Source organism: Polyodon spathula, chromosome 7 (genome assembly GCF_017654505.1).
Source record: "Polyodon spathula isolate WHYD16114869_AA chromosome 7, ASM1765450v1, whole genome shotgun sequence".
Classification (NCBI taxonomy): Eukaryota; Metazoa; Chordata; class Actinopteri; order Acipenseriformes; family Polyodontidae; genus Polyodon; species Polyodon spathula.
In genome coordinates, this window is record NC_054540.1 from 26,593,586 (window position 1) to 26,612,604 (window position 19,019).

The 19,019-nt window shown below is 35.0% G+C and overlaps 2 protein-coding genes across 5 annotated transcripts in view; both read right to left on the reverse strand.

Annotated features, from left to right (window-relative positions):
* The window catches only part of LOC121318446 (protein kinase C and casein kinase substrate in neurons protein 2-like), a 29,159-nt gene extending 27,697 nt beyond the window's left edge, over nucleotides 1-1,462 (reverse strand). For both annotated transcript variants that reach the window (XM_041255135.1, XM_041255134.1), the window contains exon 1: nucleotides 1,327-1,462. The gene's annotated coding sequence lies outside the window, so the exon portion shown is untranslated. The remainder of the gene's footprint in view (nucleotides 1-1,326) is intronic.
* A 2,892-nt stretch (nucleotides 1,463-4,354) lies between these two features.
* On the reverse strand, nucleotides 4,355-14,643 carry LOC121318447 (probable tubulin polyglutamylase TTLL1). 3 transcript variants are annotated; one of them, XR_005950612.1, is made up of 11 exons: nucleotides 14,342-14,643; nucleotides 13,583-13,716; nucleotides 12,241-12,449; nucleotides 11,754-11,934; nucleotides 9,759-9,896; nucleotides 9,112-9,220; nucleotides 7,201-7,344; nucleotides 6,471-6,557; nucleotides 5,898-6,061; nucleotides 5,469-5,596; nucleotides 5,182-5,271 (listed from the first exon to the last, which is right to left on the reverse strand). XR_005950612.1 is itself a non-coding variant. In XM_041255136.1 (10 exons), the coding sequence occupies exons 2-10, from the start codon at nucleotides 13,693-13,695 to the stop codon at nucleotides 5,142-5,144; spliced, it is 1,275 nt and encodes a 424-aa protein (XP_041111070.1). In that variant the 5' UTR covers nucleotides 13,696-13,716; nucleotides 14,342-14,643; the 3' UTR covers nucleotides 4,355-5,141. The 3 variants fall into 3 exon arrangements, 2 of the variants coding, with proteins under 2 accessions (XP_041111070.1, XP_041111071.1); XM_041255136.1 differs by lacking the exon at nucleotides 5,469-5,596 and having other exon boundaries at nucleotides 4,355-5,271; XM_041255137.1 differs by lacking the exons at nucleotides 5,469-5,596; nucleotides 5,898-6,061 and having other exon boundaries at nucleotides 5,185-5,271.
* Between the last annotated feature and the right edge of the window lie 4,376 nt (nucleotides 14,644-19,019).

The following is a 19,019-nucleotide window of genomic DNA, read 5'->3' on the forward strand; positions in this document are numbered from 1 at the left end:
TATTAACTGTATATTAGTCTCATATGCACTTCACTTGCAAAAAAAGGAATTTGGCAGACATTTAACATGTCATGGATATAAGATCCAAAGTATCTTGATAGTACATAATATCATGATACTGTGCACTGTATCATATCGTGGCTTCATAAAGGTATCGCAGAACATTACCTCCAAGAATGATATACAGTTTACATATATTCACTGCCTTTTTAATACTGATTGTCAATTAATAAACTATACTTCTATAAATACTTCACCTGCCTGCAACGAAATGTCTTCTTGTGGTTGCATTTATCGTAAAGGCAGAAATGTAAATGCAATTTATGCTATATTAATGAAAAGCACCAAAATACACTTTTCAGTAATACTTCATAAAGATACGTGTGTGTTTTTATATAAAACCACATATTATATGCAGATACTCTAGTCTACCAGCTGTCTTACATTGTACAGCCCGGGGCTGTAGGAAACCATATAACATATACAGGCCCTGTGTCACCAAATTAAGGTCAAATTACTTAGCTGGTAACAGAGTAAGCAGCATACAATGCTATATAACTAACAAAAATAGTACTGTCAGGTCTTTACATAACACTATTTACAGGTCCACAGATGTAGCCCTACCCTCTGCACAGCGTCAGTAAAAATAGTGAAACTACTGAAAAAGCATAGATAACTCTTTCACCTTGACTCTTCAGGTTAGCATTGGACTGTAGTGAGAACAGCGCGACATTTACAAGAACAAATATTGTAATAGACATTTAGTAACACCTATGGTCAACTAGTAGTTACATCGAGTTATTATAAATTAGTCAGCCTTTACTGCAACTTGACTATACACGTCGTTATGGCTTGCTTCCCAGTCCACACATCCTGCTTATTGCTCAACGATATTCTGAGTTAATCTAACAGTGTCCATCACCTTTCGAATTAGGTTTTCACTTTGGAAAATTCCAAGAGATAGAACTACACATAATAAACACGGTAGGTTGGAGAGTTCACTTTAGTGTATGGTATTTATGACTAAAAAGAAAACCAACAAAAAAAATCAGGATAAACTTTGAAAACGCAACTGAATAAGGCGGCATTGATTGAGAACATACATATATTTCAAACATATTAAATTCACTTTCCGGTGCTACATAAAAAAATAAGCGCTTAAGTGCATTTACTTGGTATTTCCCCCTCGAGTAAGGCAGACAGACCAAGCCCCCAGCAAGCCAAAAGTTAGGCTGACTTTACTTTAGTTGCTCATAACACGTATTGTTTTAAATACAAATACTGTATTAATTTTGTCACCCTTCGCAAGCACGTTTTTATATTTACCTTATAGATGACAAGCTCCAGACAGATATGTGATATTTCACTGAATTGTCCTCTCTCAAATTCTCGATTTCCTCCTTTCCACTTCTCCGCCAGCCAGCTAAGCTACATTCACTCACAGCTCAAAGTGGGAGCGGCGCTCCTCTCTGACGTCACATCCCAAACGAGAAAAAAATTGTCCAGATTTTTTTTGTGACGTAATGTTTATCATTCGATATTTGAACCTTTTGACATTATGCTGTTGTATAGAATGTAGCTTTTTAATTACAAAGTAAAACATACCATCATACCAATCATCATGAGTGTATTTAAAAACCTTTCAAGCTACTAATACTATTTAATTAACAGGCTTGTGTATTTCAGATGTACTTTAAGAAGTGCTTAACTTGTTTTTGTTTGAATAAGGAATGTGCAATGTACGCTTTCAGTTTGAAGGGAACCTACTTGGTACTTTATGTAGTAATTGTAATGTTGTTATGGTGTTCACAGAACGAGCGAGATGACCAGAACAATCTGGTGTTCGAGCACTTTACACAAATATTGTTTCATTCACTGGAAATATGCAGTTACGGTTACATTCATCTGCGATGATTACAAAAACAAAACAAAAATAAGCGCCGAAGAGCATTACCCGAACTTAGGTTAGCAGGCTGCTGGTGCAGCAATATATCTGACTAATTAATCCTAGGTAATAATGTTACATTATATAAGTTGGTCAGTTTTATGTAGACATTGGTATCAGAACAGCACGATGCCGTGTCTAGTTTAATAACATATTTTTAGAGGGAAATATGTCCTAGCATTACCACCTGTTCCTTTGGCCAGGAAGCTGGAAGAGGTTTTTCAGTGTCTGGTCAGGCTGGTCCATTTGTTCTTATCCTCACACCCAGAGTGCTTATCAAATATTGATGATACTGTATATGTATTTCCAAAAGTACGTTTGTATAGATATATATAATATATATATATATATATATATATATATATATATATATATATATATATATATGTATATATTACTCGTTTAGCAAAATTGGTCAGCACTGACACTGTGGCATGTAAGAGATAAATATATATATATATATATATATATATATATATATATATATATATATATATATATATATATTATATATATATATATATATATATAGTGAGGGAGTGTACATTCCAGAGCAAAATTGGTCAGCCGTGAGGCTGTGGCTGTAAAGAATGCACACTCCATCTGGGTAAAAGTTGTGGTGATGGTTTCAAAGAAAACTAAAATAATAAAATGTGAAGACAACATAAACCAACTGGGTAGTAAACAAACTGTGAAATAATGTAATGTGTTTAAAAGTAAAATTACAGTTAATAAATTAATGTAAATGGGTTCCCACGAATTGATGTATTAGGTTAAATCACAGACTTGGATTTATGTTATGTTTTGTTGAAAATAAGGTATTATGTTAAAAAGGATATGAAGGCTTTAAGACCCTGGGAAGCATACCAATGTCAAGAGTGAGCATCAATTGGTCTTAATTGTTTAATTGTTAATTATCTCCTGCACCTGGTTGTCATTGTAAATTAGAGCCAGGCGCAGGGTATTTAAAGGCGGCAGCCAGTCTGTTCAAGGCTGCTGCTGGTGTGGGAGTAGCCTGGTTGATGGTGATTTAAACTGAAACAAAAAGGTAGTGTGAAAAAGCCTTTTTTGTGTGTTCTGTTTGTGTTACAGGTAAACAGCTTAGCTGTCCTGTGTGTAGTAGCTCAAGAAAGAGTTAGGTGTTTGTTTTGTTTATTTGTTTCTGCTTATTAAGTGTGTGTAAGCGCTGTAAAAATAAATTTCTGGGTCTGAATTAAAGGGGCAACAAACCTTGAGAGTTACAGAATTCATCACTATATATATTCAATCCTGTATGGAATTAAGAACTGTATTAAACAGGAGACACGTTCCAAAGTTACTCGCAGAATGCTGTAATAGCAAACGAGTTTTTGAGAATTTTTAATTGCAACGGGTTTCTTAAATTATATTGTCTCTTTTCTGTCAGAATGAAATGCAGGAAAGCCAAATGCAGTACTTTTTCAATTGAAGGCAAGCTCTTTTTTTTTTATGCTTCCTTATTTTCAAGATGTAATGTACTGCTTCTTGTAGCCACCTTAATTTTGAATTAACCACATTTAAGATATAATTCTACCTAGTTTACCTTTTTGTTTAATTCTCATGGTTTAAAAGTTCAACACCTTCTTTGGTGTTCTTATGTAACTTGGTGGTTATTTTGTGAAAAGACATGAATGCTTTGATTTTTAACTTGATTGCAGACCATACAGAACAAATGGGTGTCAATGTCACAATACATTAAAACTGTACAAATTAGTAGCATTCAATTTCATTTTTAATCGTTCACTGGGCACACAGGCAAGAGTTTTAGCTCAAATGAAAATGGGATCAGTGTATTTAAGTGTTTTGAGTTAAGTGTCAGTAGTTCTGTAACAAGAAATATCACTGTAGAATTGTAATAATATTGAGTTTATGTGAACAGTTTACAATTTAAAAAGTGCTGTACCGATTTGCTGGAATCAAATTAAACAGATACAGAATGCAAGTGAGAATAGCATAATTTCCTTTTATCAATTTACCAACTTTAACTCGCATCTGGTGTGGCAAATGAAATGATCTTCCTCAAACAGTTATGCAACAGTTATTACAGTAAATATTAAATACTTTGACATTTGCAAAATCAGTTTATGCAGCTGACACATGGGGGCAGATTTACAGAGTAATTAGATTTGTTTTTTATTGTAATTGTTTTTGAGCAGCTTAAAATCAGTACTGTTTGCTTAGAGTAGTTTTTTTGTGTAAAGAGAAATACTGAGATGAGTCGTTCTTAATGATATTACAGTATTTTACTAGTTCAACATTACTCGGACATATCTGTAAAATATTACATACACTGCAAAATAAACGGATACAGTGAGCTTGAGGACAGTAATACCTGAAATGTGTAAAAGAAAAATTACTGTCATAACCAGCCCCTACAGAAACTGCACATACTGTAGAAGAGATTTTATTTTTGATTAATTCTGAAATGTTTAAAACATACAGGTTAATATTCAAGTTAAACATAATCTATTGCATTGTTATACATTACTGGAAGTCTGTGTTAAATACAGAACAAATTCAGTATTTATTGGCTACTGGCATATGTTCTCAAACCAGCCCAATGTATGGTCCTGGTCCTCTTTCCTATACTGGTGACTTCTGATGTTGTCCTGAATATTAGCCCTTAGAAATTCAAGCACACTGCTTATTTATGTACAGAAAATAATACAAGCGTTCACCCATTGCACCCTTATGTCATACAGGCAATAACTGATACTGGTAAATACAGAATGCTACACTGTATGATGCAATTTATCCATATAGCATAATACAGGATTGGTCATCATGAGTGGTTACATATTTAAAGCAGAGTACTGTTAGATGGTTCATAGTATGCAACTTAAAATAAGATAAATAAATATGAACCTTATTTACCGTAAATATACAAAATGGTAACAATGGCATTTTACATTCTTGTACTATTCTTTATAAATCCTGAAAAATGAAATTGTACTCAATGTATTTAATACTGAAATAACCTCAAAGTATTCCGTGCTCTTCATGCATTTACCAGCAGTGAATTGTAACTTCAGGTTTGGAATCTACAGTGCTTTTCAGTGCACAAAATTATCATTACAAGATAATTATGGCAAAGTCAATTACATAGACCTTGTTCTCCATATCAGTTACCACCAGCTGCATTTCCTTCCCAGTTCTCTCATCTAAAGGACTTTTTCAGTCACTTCCATGTGGCAGGCATAGGTTTTCCTAAATTGTTCATCCTTCCTCCCTTTGATCCAACAGACGGCCCTGACCGGCTCCTTAGATCACGATCAGTATTTTCACTCTGAGCCACTTCTTCATCATACCTGTGTGTAATAATTGGAGGCATTTCAACAATTTAATTCTTTCATTTCAGTTAAAGAACAAAAAAAAAAACCTCGAACTACTGTACCTAAATTGTATTCTATAGATCAACCTATATATTGTAGGTATTGTCAACACCTGTGTCTTTACAGTCCCACAATATATTAAACTGAAACAGAATTTCTTGATTTCTATTTACCACAATATGTCCTTCCAAAGATTGTTCTCCAAAGGATAATGTGGTCTTTGTTTTCCAAAGATACTGTAGTTTTGACTGCTGGGAGCCTAACTTCCTCCCCTTTTGAACGTGTTTACCACTACGTCTCCCTGAGCAACAAATAGGCATTAAGCACTAATACAGCTCAAAGTAAAACAGAAATGTTCTTTGTCATACTGCTATTATGTTTACACAACACTGTACCTTTAGAACGTTAAGCACTGCCTTTTAAGGTAATTCTCTCAATATGTAAAAAATATTTTTTCAAGCATTGCAAAATATATTTAAAAAAAAAAGTGTGGCTGTATACCCTCCCCCCCTCCCCCCCCTGCTTCATATCAGAAATGTATTGGGATCTCCAGTTTGAGAATAAGATCTCCAAAAGAAAATGCTGAAACCTGGTACACCTACAAAAGTTCATAGTTTCCAAAACAGTCCTTTTGAGGACTCCGATTCCATTTGCTGTCTGGAATTTCGCCATTTGGAGTCACAATATTAAGAGTGTCATTAATAAGATTATACTTGAGTATCCGGTCATTGGCTGTGCTTGAAGTGAGGGATGGGGAAGCATTTACCTAAAATCAAGAAAGTACAGTAAGTAATATTTTTAAAGGCAATAAACATGATCTTGCTGCTTTTACACACAGTTAGCACTCCCAAAATGCTGATTTACATAGTATAAGGATCTGCAATTCAATTAATTTGAAAAGAACTGACTCATTATTAATGTTTTTGAATTTCAACTTGTATTTAAAAAAAAAAACTGGTTTAATTTAGCATATAAACACAGAAATTGGGTCATTGTTAATATCGGAAGCTTAACATTTTAACAAACTTCACTTTAACGCATGTATTAAAGTGTGTTATTCTGATCATTAAAAAAAGTATGATTTAACCAAACAAAACACCAGAATATATGTATTTTATGAAAACATGAATGATTGATTACAATCTTTTTACAACCATAGGAAATCTGATAATTACCTCAATAAGCCACGGCTTGAGTTTATCATCAATAATGATGTCATAACCATAGCATTCAAAGCAGTGTTTGTCATTGTTCATTACTGACTGCAAATGAAAAACAAATAAACAAACAAAAAAATTGACAATAGCAAGCAGTTTTCCAAAAAAGCATTCAGCTAAATTGAGCGGATTGGATTATTAAATACCTTTAAAAAGCTGTTGCATAATATCAATAGCAGCATTCCTGAGGTGTGTTCCTCAGTAATGGTGGAACTCCCTCATTCAAATATCCTCTCGACCTCCAGTCTCAGGCTTCATTGACTAAGAAGTTCCATTATTACCTTGTAACATGCAATAGCAATGCTATTATCCCTTAGATAACCCCGTGTGAACTTAATCGCCTCTTTTCACATGCTGAATCTAAGCAACTGATGTTACCAAGCTACTCAACCCCACAACAACCCAGTCTGGGAAATCTCCACCTGTATTTTCATTTTACAAAATGATGCCTGATACAACAACAGGTTAAATGAAGCTCTCAGTCTGCATGATTTACTTCATCAGATTTTTTTTTTTTTTTTTTTTTTTTTGTTAATTAAAACATGTTTGCTATTACACAGTATGTGCTTCTTTTAAAACACATGTTTGACCTACATAGTGAATGGAAGCTCCAACCCATGGCTTCAATGAATTTGTTTCACTAATATTTCAAAGGCAAACGCAGTATAAAAGAAAAGCCCACACTCACCGCAACAGCTTTGAGTGACTGCACAATGATCCAGTGCATTTCATCAAATAATTTGTTTGTGACCTCCTTGCCCCGTGTGCTCTCCAAATACAATCGCAAATTGCTCACTGTCCACTTCCCTCCGTGGATGTGATTATAGTCATTCTGGAATCAAGATACATCTTACAAATTATCTAATCTCTGTAGCAGATCATATTTCTTGATTATCGTTTTCGATATTTGCTTTTTTGTCTACATGTTCATCACTCTTTTTTGTGATCAAATTTTTTCTCTTTGTTATTATTTTGGTAGTTGAAAGAGCTAATACAAAATACAAAACATCAATCCCACTTCACTCCACCCTCCATACCACCATCATCCCCAGGCTGACAGCCCCTCCCTCCCGAGCCCACAGAGGACCCTGAAGATCTAGTTCAGATAGTGGTAGTGGGTAGATGGGTTTAATAATCCTTTAATGTTGCCCAGTCACGCACAGTCCCCTTCCCAGCACCATGTATCTGTGTGATAGAAAGCTCCAAATGCACAACATCAAGAGAAGCAAGGGACCACTGGCGCCAGGGAAGGGAGTGTGGAGGCTGCCAGTGAGGTGCAATCATTCTCTTCGCAGCAGTAATGCCAGCCAGCCAAATATGTTTCTGCTGCATAGACAAAATAAGCGATGAATCACCATTCAACAAAAGGATCAGTGGAGAGCAGGGAATATTTTCCCCAAGAACACTGGACAGAGTTGAACAAACCTGCCCCCAGAATATGGCCACATCAGGACATTCCCATACCATATGAAAAAAGGTGCCCGTTACTCCCTGGGGACACAGTGCACACACTGGGGTGTCAGTGAGTCCCATTAGAAACCGTCTCCGAGGGGTTAAGTATATTCTATGAATAAAATTAAAATGGATCAACTGATGATTAGGATTTTTAGAAGCACAGATCAAATTGTTCCAAACAGTATCCCAAGAAATGTCCTCATCAATAGGAGGCAAGTCCCTATTCCAAATGTCATCAATCATTAGTGGTTTACAGTATGAGGCTGTCAGTAGAAGAGTATAGAACGTGGAAACCAGTCCGATTGCCCTGCGCCTTGCGTTCAGTATATTGTGTAAACAGTGAGACGGTAGTTCTGTGCCCCAGGGAACACCATAAGCACGCATGGCAGAGCGAAGGCGTTCACCACCACACTCTGACAGAACTGTTTTCTTACTTGATAGTTTTGTTTGACCCCAACCTGTATTTTACATAAAGGAATGCTGACCAATGTTTTTACATAGTAGCATTACCATTTTGGTTCTTTGCATGTACTACCTTGGCTACTTCATTTTATGATAGATATTTCAAAGAATGCTATATAAGTAAAAGCTAATTATGCTTCCTGGTGCTAAATTACATCCTGTGTTGTTGTCCAATTGCAATCCAGTGGTCCAGCTACCATCATATCATGTGACATTTTTTTTTGTTTATCTTTGAACTCATTAAAACAAACAGCTTGATTTTTTTTTTAGTTGTACTTGAAATATCTGTATATACTGAAGGTATAGAAAACCAAGCAATTTCAATATAAGAACTGTTTTTAGTTACCAGGTTTTATTGAAGCCCACTATACACGTAATGCTGTGAACCATTATTAGTCCATGCATGCAATCTGATCCTGTTGCAAGAAAAGCCATGGTATTCCATGCAGCATCTCAACAGAGTATGTCAGAGCTACCGCTGACTGCCATTCGTGTCTAAAATATAAAAATTGGTGTCCCTGTTTAAGTCAAGTCAAAGTCATCTTTAAGGATGACCTTTAATACAGTTTACATTATACAAACATGACTTGGACTTGCACAGGTTTACCAGTTCTTGCATTTTAGACAATGAGAGTGACTCTGTAGTCGCAGCAATTATTCTCTTAATCACACTTCAACTTACCCCATGTTTTTGTATTGCTACATTTGTAAGATGTACAAACATATTATCCAGCTCACTTGTACTTGGAGTATATTTCACTGTACAAAACCGACAAAATCCCAGCTTATACCTAGAGAAACACAATATGATAAAAAAAAAAAAAAAACACGTAAGAAACTAACACCAAAGACACCACAAAGTTATTGCCTATACCGTCACCAGAAACTAAGTCCCCACAAAAAATTACTTTCACAAAAAATTAAAAGGCATTGAAAGTAAGCAAGAGTGATTTATTTCCTAATGAACTGCATATGGTATCACGTTGTTTCTGCAATTTCACGCCTTATACATGACTTTCTGTTACTCACCATTGAAATAAAAATTTGCCTCTGATGAGAAGGATGACAATATTATACAGCCGGATAATTCCAATATTATATGAGTTTTAGGTGCATTAACTTATCTGACTTTGATGTACACTATTATACCAAAAGACAGTACATGTATACACCAGTATGCACATGGTGAGGCTGGTATGAAAACAAATAAATTGGCACTGTTTCTAACTGTTTCACAGTGTAACTCTTGATAGAGGCCCAATGTTTGGTTCACTTTTTTCACCTTTAACTATAACAATTTCTGATTCAAAGGAACAGGCAAATACTCACATGTAACACTTCAAAGGACGGTATGTTGTCACCAAAACATACAAACGCAGGTCAAATTTCTTGCCACCAATAAGCAAGGGATTGTCAATGTAAAGAGAAATGACGTATGCTTCTTTTCCACTGGATGCAGCTAAAAAACTAACAAGAGAAATCATTAAAACTGATTAAGCTGCATGTAACACTTTAATAGTATTAACAATTACAGTATATTTTTCATGATGGCAGTTGGCCCTTACCAAATGATCATATCAATGCAGTGGCACTACAATGGCAATGCAAAGGTCCTGTATGAGGGAGAAATGGTACTGTAGCACAATGACAGTTTTAATACTACAAGCCAGTTGCCCAAAAGTGGTAACAATTTAGTATTTTGATAAAACAAGAGAGTCACGGTTAAAATAACCTATACACACTAGCAATTAATTGCAGTACCGTGGTACCAGATCAGAACCAGTGTGCTACCATATCAGGACCACTTTCTAATATTTGTTTCAAATCCATTTTGTTTCAATTGCTGGTAATGCAGTCTGCAAATAGTATTAGCATTACAATTTAATTAGGGCTTCTGTTTTTTGGGTTTTATTAATTGTATTTTTCTGTGCTTATTTTTAGCTATTTTCGAGTTTTATGTAAATCATTAGTTTTCGGGGCTTTCATTTTTGATATACTGTATGAAATTAGTGTTTTTTTGGTTACTTTTCATAATGCTTGAGAATTTTTTTCTGCCAAAATATGTATAGTAGTAACAACAGTACTTGCACACTTAAGTACATATCTTAACTGTAATACAGGTTTAAATCCCGCTAACAGGCCTCCATCCTGATTGCGATCTCGTTTTAAATCTTACAAGCGGAGTCTCCAATAGAAATGTAGGAATGTGCTGTTACTCAGTAGTTGGGGCGGGTTTAAAGTATTCAGTACGAATCAATGATAGATGCAAGTCAGGAAGGCGTGACATTGCCTAGCAGCACTGGGAAATGTGTTTATTATTTTTGTAGTAGGTTCAAAGTGCTTCAGCAGATTGCTACAGTTAGCTAGTGAATAATCCCAATTTCAGAGAGCTCTTTTGAAGTGCATCAGTTTGGTAGTGCAATGTTTAAAGAACCTTGATAGTCATAGAACTTCAAAGACTCAATCAAAGTGCCCCTTTGTTATACAACAAAATACAGGACAGGTGCCAAGCTGGCACTGAAGCAGGACTGGGCTATAATGTGAACATTAAAAATCCCTGAATCTACGAAAATGCCAAGTTAGCATGAAAATGTTTTATTTTGCAGTACAACTATAACACAAATGTGTTCTGTACACTAAACATGCAGGGTAACACGTCAAAGGTGAAGCTGGTCATGACCATTTGTCTTGCAGTAGAGCGAGGAAGACTGCAAAGAAAGATTTGGGCACGTTTACTGATTGAATTCTGGATACACAGCTGGAATATTTTACAGATTTGCAGGAATCCTATTATTTTGTAGTCAACAAAAAAAGATGACAAAGAATTTTACAGTAAAGGGATTTTAAATGGACTGCTCATGTCTTAAACCAGGTCTTGAACCCTTATGGCCAGTTAAAAAACAGCATTACAACCAGTTTGAAACCAGTGATGGTCACTGCTGGAATTTATAACAAGCAAGACTTCCAGACTACAATAAAAACAGAAGAAGAGTACATAGCTTAATTTTATGTCATGTTATTTGCTTTTTAACATTACAATACTTCTGCCAGACCCAACTTCTCCTAGAATAAATATATAACTCCATACTGGAGCAACAGAAACCAGAACTACCAAGACTAATTACAAACATCATAAAATAATGAGACTACTAAAACTTGAACCCCTACAGCAGTAATATGAGCTCCAAATTGCTCATTCGTCTATTTGAAGCAGTAATTACTGTCCTGTTTCACTACAAATTACACATAATAAACAAGACAAAATGAGAAAACATTCTCAGACGTTTGTAACCAAGTACCTCTGCATCATAATACCGTACTTACGTGGAGGTTCTGCTGTCTCGTGACCATTTCTTGATTTGAGAGAGCTTGTTTATTAGAAATATTCCTTTACCCTGAGCCTTCCCACAAGGTTTCATTATCCAGGTACTAGACGGATTTTTCCGAAACTCTTCAACAAACAGGTTATAGTCAGCTGGAAGCATGAATGTCACTGGCACAAAATCTAAACAAAGACAATGTATTAAATATTTGTGAGAATATGTTCTTTTTTTCTTACCAAGCTAATCTAACAAGAAATACAGAAGTAGAATTCAATAAAACCTGGACTTTCACATGTGGCAATAAAGTGTTCTCATCTGCTTTAAATCACTGTTTCTGCATATAACAAATGTTCATGCATTTTGAAAACATGCCCAATTGTTTAAAGATTAACGTGCTTTGTTTAAAATGTTTTGAAACTACTGTAGAGTAAGTAGGGTTAGTGATCTACTAAATTATATACTGCGTTATTTATATACTGTGATCCTACCTAAATAAATGTATTTGCCATTTTCATCCTTTTCTGCCAGAGGACTGCCTTCTTTTTCAAGTTCTCTCCTATACCTCTTTATGTTTTTAATCATCATGTCTTTTCTGGTTAACTCATAGTGATTGGGAAAATGATTGACAATCTGGTCATCAGAGAGACGATACCCATTGTCAACACTGAAAACATTTCGGATAGTCTGCACGCTCATCCTGGAATGAAAGAAAGAAGTGACAACTCTGACACTTATTACAAAAGTAGGTTACATCTCTGTGTATTGCATTAAAAGGTCAAACAATAGCTCTCTCAGTTTCTTGTAGTTTTACCACAGTAAGGACACACAGCATTGTTGGTAGTACTGGGAAATTAATATCATACAGTACAACTTATTGCCATTCACTGCATTGTTTCTGAAACTTTTACCACATTATGAGAACTGAAACAGAACTATGTTAGAAACTCAAAACATAACTGAATTAAATCACACACAACAGCTACATACATTTAAATACTGTATTCAAAAAACAAACCTTAGCCTTGCATAGTTTTTTTTACTCCTCAAATTCTGTACCTTCTTGACTAACATTTCAGATAATGGGAGGTGATGAGGCATAATAAGCATCACTGAACCACTCACTTGACACAAGTGACATACAGAACACATCCTGTGATGTTGTTTTCCTATAAATGCACTCATTTCCTGTGAGTTTTAGTGTTCCATACGGCTTTTTGTCAGCTTAATAGATTTTATGTGATTGAAATCATCCGTAAACATAAAATATGCCATTTAACATCAGACAGCTGCTAAATCTTTTAGAACATGTAATACCCACTAACAGATAAATTATTTACTGTCTTAATGCAAACAGAATGCAATTATCACCCAACCCTCAGACAGGAAGTAAGACTGCGTTTAAAACGAGATAGCCAAATTTCAGTTACCACATTTAAAACCAAATTTTTTTTGTTTTGTTTTGTTTTTTTATCATACCTTATCAGATGACCATGTATATAAATACACTCGTTTTTGAGACAAGTGTCTTCTATGTGGACCAGCACAGCTTACCATATTCTCCTGTTACATGATTTCAATCACTCCAAGATGTGTACACCAGGTTTACCCTGCTTGCATTTCAGCCAAGTGACGATGGCATTTCTTTCCAAGTCTTCAGAACAATATAAAACATTCAGTATAGCATGGTTATGTTATGTTTTCTGTGTATTTTATAATTTTAAGCATGTTTTTAGTTTTTACTTCTAAAGTAACCTTTGAGTAATTATAATGTATGTATCTGCTCATGACAGTGTTCTATTGCATTAAATAAATATAGTCTATCCTACCCACCAGTAAAAGTTCCAATCTTCACTTTCGGACACTTGAATCCACCCTCTCTTTTCAAAGTTGTTAACAAGCACAGATTTCTCTATATCAGTAACCCATTTCACTTTTCCAGCCATGATCCTTCCCAGAGCTTAACACTGAAAAGAAATTAAAAGAGAAGACATAGTACACTGATAATAGCCAATGGCTTGCATGTTAATATACTGTAAGGTAGGTTTGAGAATAAAACTTATATCATTGTTAACATTGTTTTTCATATCTAAAGTAAAATATTTGGTCATTTGGCATTCAGTGCCCTCTCTACTCCTGTTCTATTCCCAATACCCTGACCATAATTCTCAATACAAGTCTCCCATTCCCCAGGTCTCTCAACTGATCCTAACCTGATAAAATAAAGAGCTTTTCTCAGACATGTTGAAAAAAATCGTTGTACATTCCTACATTTCTAGCAGTTGTTGATTATGACACAAACACAGTTACCGATTTGTGATATAACTGTGTGCTTTACTGACAATTATGTGGAATGTAAGTTTAAGGTTTTTTTATTTCTTGATCGTGATTTATCACAGACGTTCGGTTTACAAAAAAGATATACAATATTTGAATAAGAAATGCTTGTAAACTACATGTGTGTGCCTGCAGCTACACAATATACAATCTTTATCTGTATCCTTCACTGACTGAAAACGATGCAATTTACTTTTGTCTGGACACTCCAAATTGTAACTTGAGACAGCTAAAATAAAGTACATACAACATTACCTGTTTTTTTCTCGTGTGGGTAATTTTAAAAACCATTCATTGAACGCTATATGTATTCCTTACTATGAATGATCTGACCACCGCCTAGCAACTGCTGATTAATTCATTCGGTAGTTTACATTTCCAGGAAGCAGTTTTTTGCAATCTTTCTAATCCAATCGAGCTGTCAACCTGTTCAAAGATAATATATACGCTCTTCACGATGAATGTCTGGTATTCACACCGTATTGGTCCTTCGTAGAAAAGTATGTATTTACTCAAAGATTGGTACAATCTAACCCACCGTTCGAATTCAATGTGCATTTGTATATAGCCTAAAGACATTTGATCCACTTCCGGTTCAATAACGTAGCAACCGGAGACGCTAAACATCATCAGAAAGTAGTGCCTTGCATGGGGCAAAACGTTTAAAGGTGGAACTACGATAAAAGAAAATTTCATTCGGGGGGGGGGGGCTGCTGATTGGTGCTTGCGTTTTTACCTTAATTTAGTATTTAATATTAATGTAAGCTTTTAAAATATATATATATATATATATATATATATATATATATATATATATATATATATATGTGTGTGTGTGTGTGTGTGTGTATAAAGTTACCATGCAATTTCATTATTTTAATTTGTTTAGATTAAATTGTAAGGCAAATCTTCTCTGTACAAAATTAAATAGTCATGTCTTTACAGTAAATTGTTGTGCAAAATAACGACAATAAAATATCTGCATTGAAGGCACCGGGCTCTATTCATCAAAATGTCCGTGATTTGAATTTTTTAAGAAATCTTTTCTGACAATTCCTTGTTTATACCTTTTCATGAAATCATGAGCGATTCATCAAACTTGCAGTTCGAAAATCCGACAGTCGTAAAGCCTTTTCTGTCGGATTTCAATGCATAAATTAAAATAGGGGTTACCTACGGACCGCCTACTAGACAGGACAATCCGAAGAAAAAAGGAGCGAAGTCGATTCACGAATTGTGGATTAAGGCGAAAAAGTCGCACTAAACCAACAGTGACGCATGAACCCATTGCAAGAGACATATCAATACTGGTGAAGTTTGCTATATCCAGCGTATGTCTTTGAAGACTGTTTAAATGTTTGAGTCAGGGTAGATGTTATTATTGCCCCTGTTTCCTGTTAAACTGTTGCGATTTTTCAGGAGAAACGAAAACATCAGAAAAAGTAACATTTGTTTTCCCTTATGAAAATCTTGTGTATGTCTCTATACAGTAGTTGTTTTAAGTATTCCTATACTATTTTCCAAACGTCATTTACCATTGTATGAAGTGTAAGGTGTTCTCTTTTAAACTGTACTTACACGACAATAACATGTCTTTTAAGTGTATTGAACACTATTGTTCTACCATTGTTAGCAAATAGAGGGTGTGCATACTTCCAACTACAACTCTATATATATCTAAGGAAATAATTTTACCAATCCAGTAAAACACCATCAGGAGGTATGCCTCCCTCAAAAAGTCTATAGATGCTGGACTGGCTCAGGATATAAGAATCGTGGCACGATCCTGGGAAATTGGCACAAACATTGATAATACTGCAAGTGGCATCACAAACTACCTGCACGTTAATTGATAAGGCACCTTGCAATTGATATAAACTGCGGCGCCCTCAGTCGGTTTACGTAATAGCACATGTGTGCAGACTATTGCCCCCAGTACTGAAGGGAATGATCCAATGGTTAAAATAAATAAATAAATAAAGTTTCCTTGTTTTGTAGCTGCCGTTGCTGTATTCTCGGGAAGGAAATGTAATTGCATGCCAGTCTCACCAAAGCTTCTGTCACTTGATGAAGCACACGTGACATTGTTGGCTGGTCACTCCATACAGATCCCCTCCCGGTCTCTGCAACGATCCAGTAGTGTAAAATCCCATTGCCATTTGGAATTTACTGTGCACTGGTATGACACGAGATCTGGCTTTCTAGATCTCCCTTCAGTTCCTCACATAGGTCAAATATTGCAGCTCTATCCAGCCTGAAACTTTTTTTAACCTCATCATTGGGCATGTTAAGGAAAGAAATTATTTGCTTAAAACTTCTCGGAAGGATTTGCTTTTGCTGACCCGGGTTATCCTGTTGTATAGCAGCCTCGTGTTTTATAAGGCCATATGCTGCGAGGGCTACAATTGTAAATGCATTTGCACTGGCATTTTCTGTCAACACCACAGCCTGACCATGTTTGGTCTGTGTTACAGATTTTTACAATTGCTTTGACTCATTTTTCAATACAGCATTCCAATGTGCAGAACTCTGAACACAAGGTGCTGAACATCTCATTTTGGGGTCAAAATCCCATGCAGAGTGCAAAATAAATACTACTGTGTCAAATGAGATAGATACATCATGCAAAAGCAAACCATAGCGCCAAAGCATCAGATGCTTTGATCACTGAAGTTTAATCATTGAAGCATTGCTAAATAAAACACCCATTAGCAAATAATGCTGTCAAACACAAAATAATTCAAATCAAAACAAAGCCTAAAAGTGTCATTTGCTCATATACAAATGATCAAAATTGCAATGAGTTAGCAACCTACAGAATAAAACATAGTCTAAATAATGTACAGTAAGCATTCAGTGATATTCTACACAATTGCGTCAAATATCATGTTGTCATGTAGCAGTCCAAAGATGACCAAAACCCAAAACTACTGATCAGAATCCTATATACATTGCAAAATGAATGCAGTGGAGTCAAGCATGCAGAAATAAAGACACCAAAAGCAAATAATGTGTCCAAAACATCAGAAACTTTGTCTGAACATGTTCTTTTTAATCTTTGAAACACAATAACATAAATGAGTCTTACATAACAATCATGAATATTGCTGTTGGAAAGAACTATAGTAATAGAAAACTCAGAGCTTTATGTAATGATGAACTAATTATCAATTAAGCTTCTTGCATTCTCACATAGAGAAAGTGATTTGCAATTATGACCCCCAATTGTTACCAGGTGATCAAATAGCTAAGAACTCTACCAGATAAATGTTAGCATTTGACATAAATCCTAATGGTTGACATGCCAACTTTATGATTGGCAGAGATGATTTACAGTTATGCATGTTGTATGTTAGCATGGAAAAAAGTGTCTAAATGGTTGCATTTTACCACTTAGTTTATCATTATGTGTTAAGAGTTGTGCACATTGGGTCTCTGTATTGAAAAATGAGTCAAAGCAATCGTAAAAAAAACTGTATTTGCTTTTGGTGTCTTTATTTCTGCATGCTTGACTCCACTGCATTCATTTTGCAATGTATATAGGATTCTGATCAGTAGTTTTGGGTTTTGGTCATCTTTGGACTGCTACATGACAACATGATATTTGACGCAATTGTGTAGAATATCACTGAATGCTTACTGTACATTATTTAGACTATGTTTTATTCTGTAGGTTGCTAACTCATTGCAATTTTGATCATTTGTATATGAGCAAATGACACTTTTAGGCTTTGTTTTGATTTGAATTATTTTGTGTTTGACAGCATTATTTGCTAATGGGTGTTTTATTTAGCAATACTTCAATGATTAAACTTCAGTGTTCAAAGCATCTGATGCTTTGGCGCTATGGTTTGCTTTTGCATGATGTATTTATCTAATTTGACACAGTAGTATTTATTTTGCACTTGGCATGGGATTTTGACCCCAAAATCAACAAGTCAGCATCTTGTGTTAAAAGTTCTGCACATTGGAACGCTGGATTGAAAAATGAGTCAAAGCAATTGTAAAAAACTGTAATGAGTCAAAAACATTAGAAACTTTGTTTGAACACTTTCTTTTTAATCTTTGAAACACAATAACATAAATGATTACAGAACAATCATGAATACTGCTGTTGGAAAAACTACAGTAGTAGAAAGCTCAGAGCTTTATGTAGTGAGGAACTAATTCTCAATTAAGCTGTCTTACATTCTTGTACAGAGAAAGCGATTTGCAATTATGACTCCCAATTGTTGCCAGGTGATCAAATAGTTAAGACCTCTACTAGACAAGTGTTATCATTTGAGGTAAGACCTAATGGTTGACAGGGCAACTTTATGATAGGAAGAGGTGATTTACAGTTATGCATGTTGTATGTTAGCATGGAAAAAAGTGTCTAAATGGTTGCATTTTACCACTCAGTTTATCATTATGTGTTAAGAGTTGTGCACATTGGGTCGCTGTATTGAAAAAATGAGTCAAAGCAATCGTAAAAAAACTATAAGAATAGTTGCAAAGTGGTGTTAACTCGGACAGAAAAAAACGGACCTTCTTTGAACAAAAATGTTTGATGAATCGCTTCCCTTTTCCCACTTGCATATCACTGATATGAAAATTAGGGAACTCGTTTTTTTTAGGATTTGTCGTTTTGTATTAAAATGTATTGTAGTATAAATAAAGACAATATTTACTACTAAACTGTTATAAGTATATATATATATATATATATTATCTATTATACGGGTCTAGCGTCTCTGTTGTTTAAGGTGGGAAATACAGACAGTACTTCTGTTTTTATTAATCATAACAACTCCCATAGGCGGGACCAAATTATAGGGGACGTACTCAGGTGATTGTAGTTTACAACCAAAAAAAGGTTAAGGGACGCTGCTGTAAGTAATCAACGTTTATAATAATAATAATCACATTGATAGTAATTTAAAATGATTAGGCG

Excerpts from the sequence above, each read along its gene's own strand:
- LOC121318447 (XM_041255136.1), bottom strand. The coding sequence starts at position 13,695 with ATGGCTGGAAAAGTGAAATGGGTTACTGATATAGAGAAATCTGTGCTT. Across the intron at positions 9,897-11,753 it reads CGAGACAGCAGAACCTCCAC|TTTTTTAGCTGCATCCAGTG; the intron begins GTAAGTACGGTA and ends TTCTCTTGTTAG. Across the intron at positions 6,558-7,200 it reads AGTCACTCAAAGCTGTTGCG|TCAGTAATGAACAATGACAA; the intron begins GTGAGTGTGGGC and ends TTTCATTTGCAG.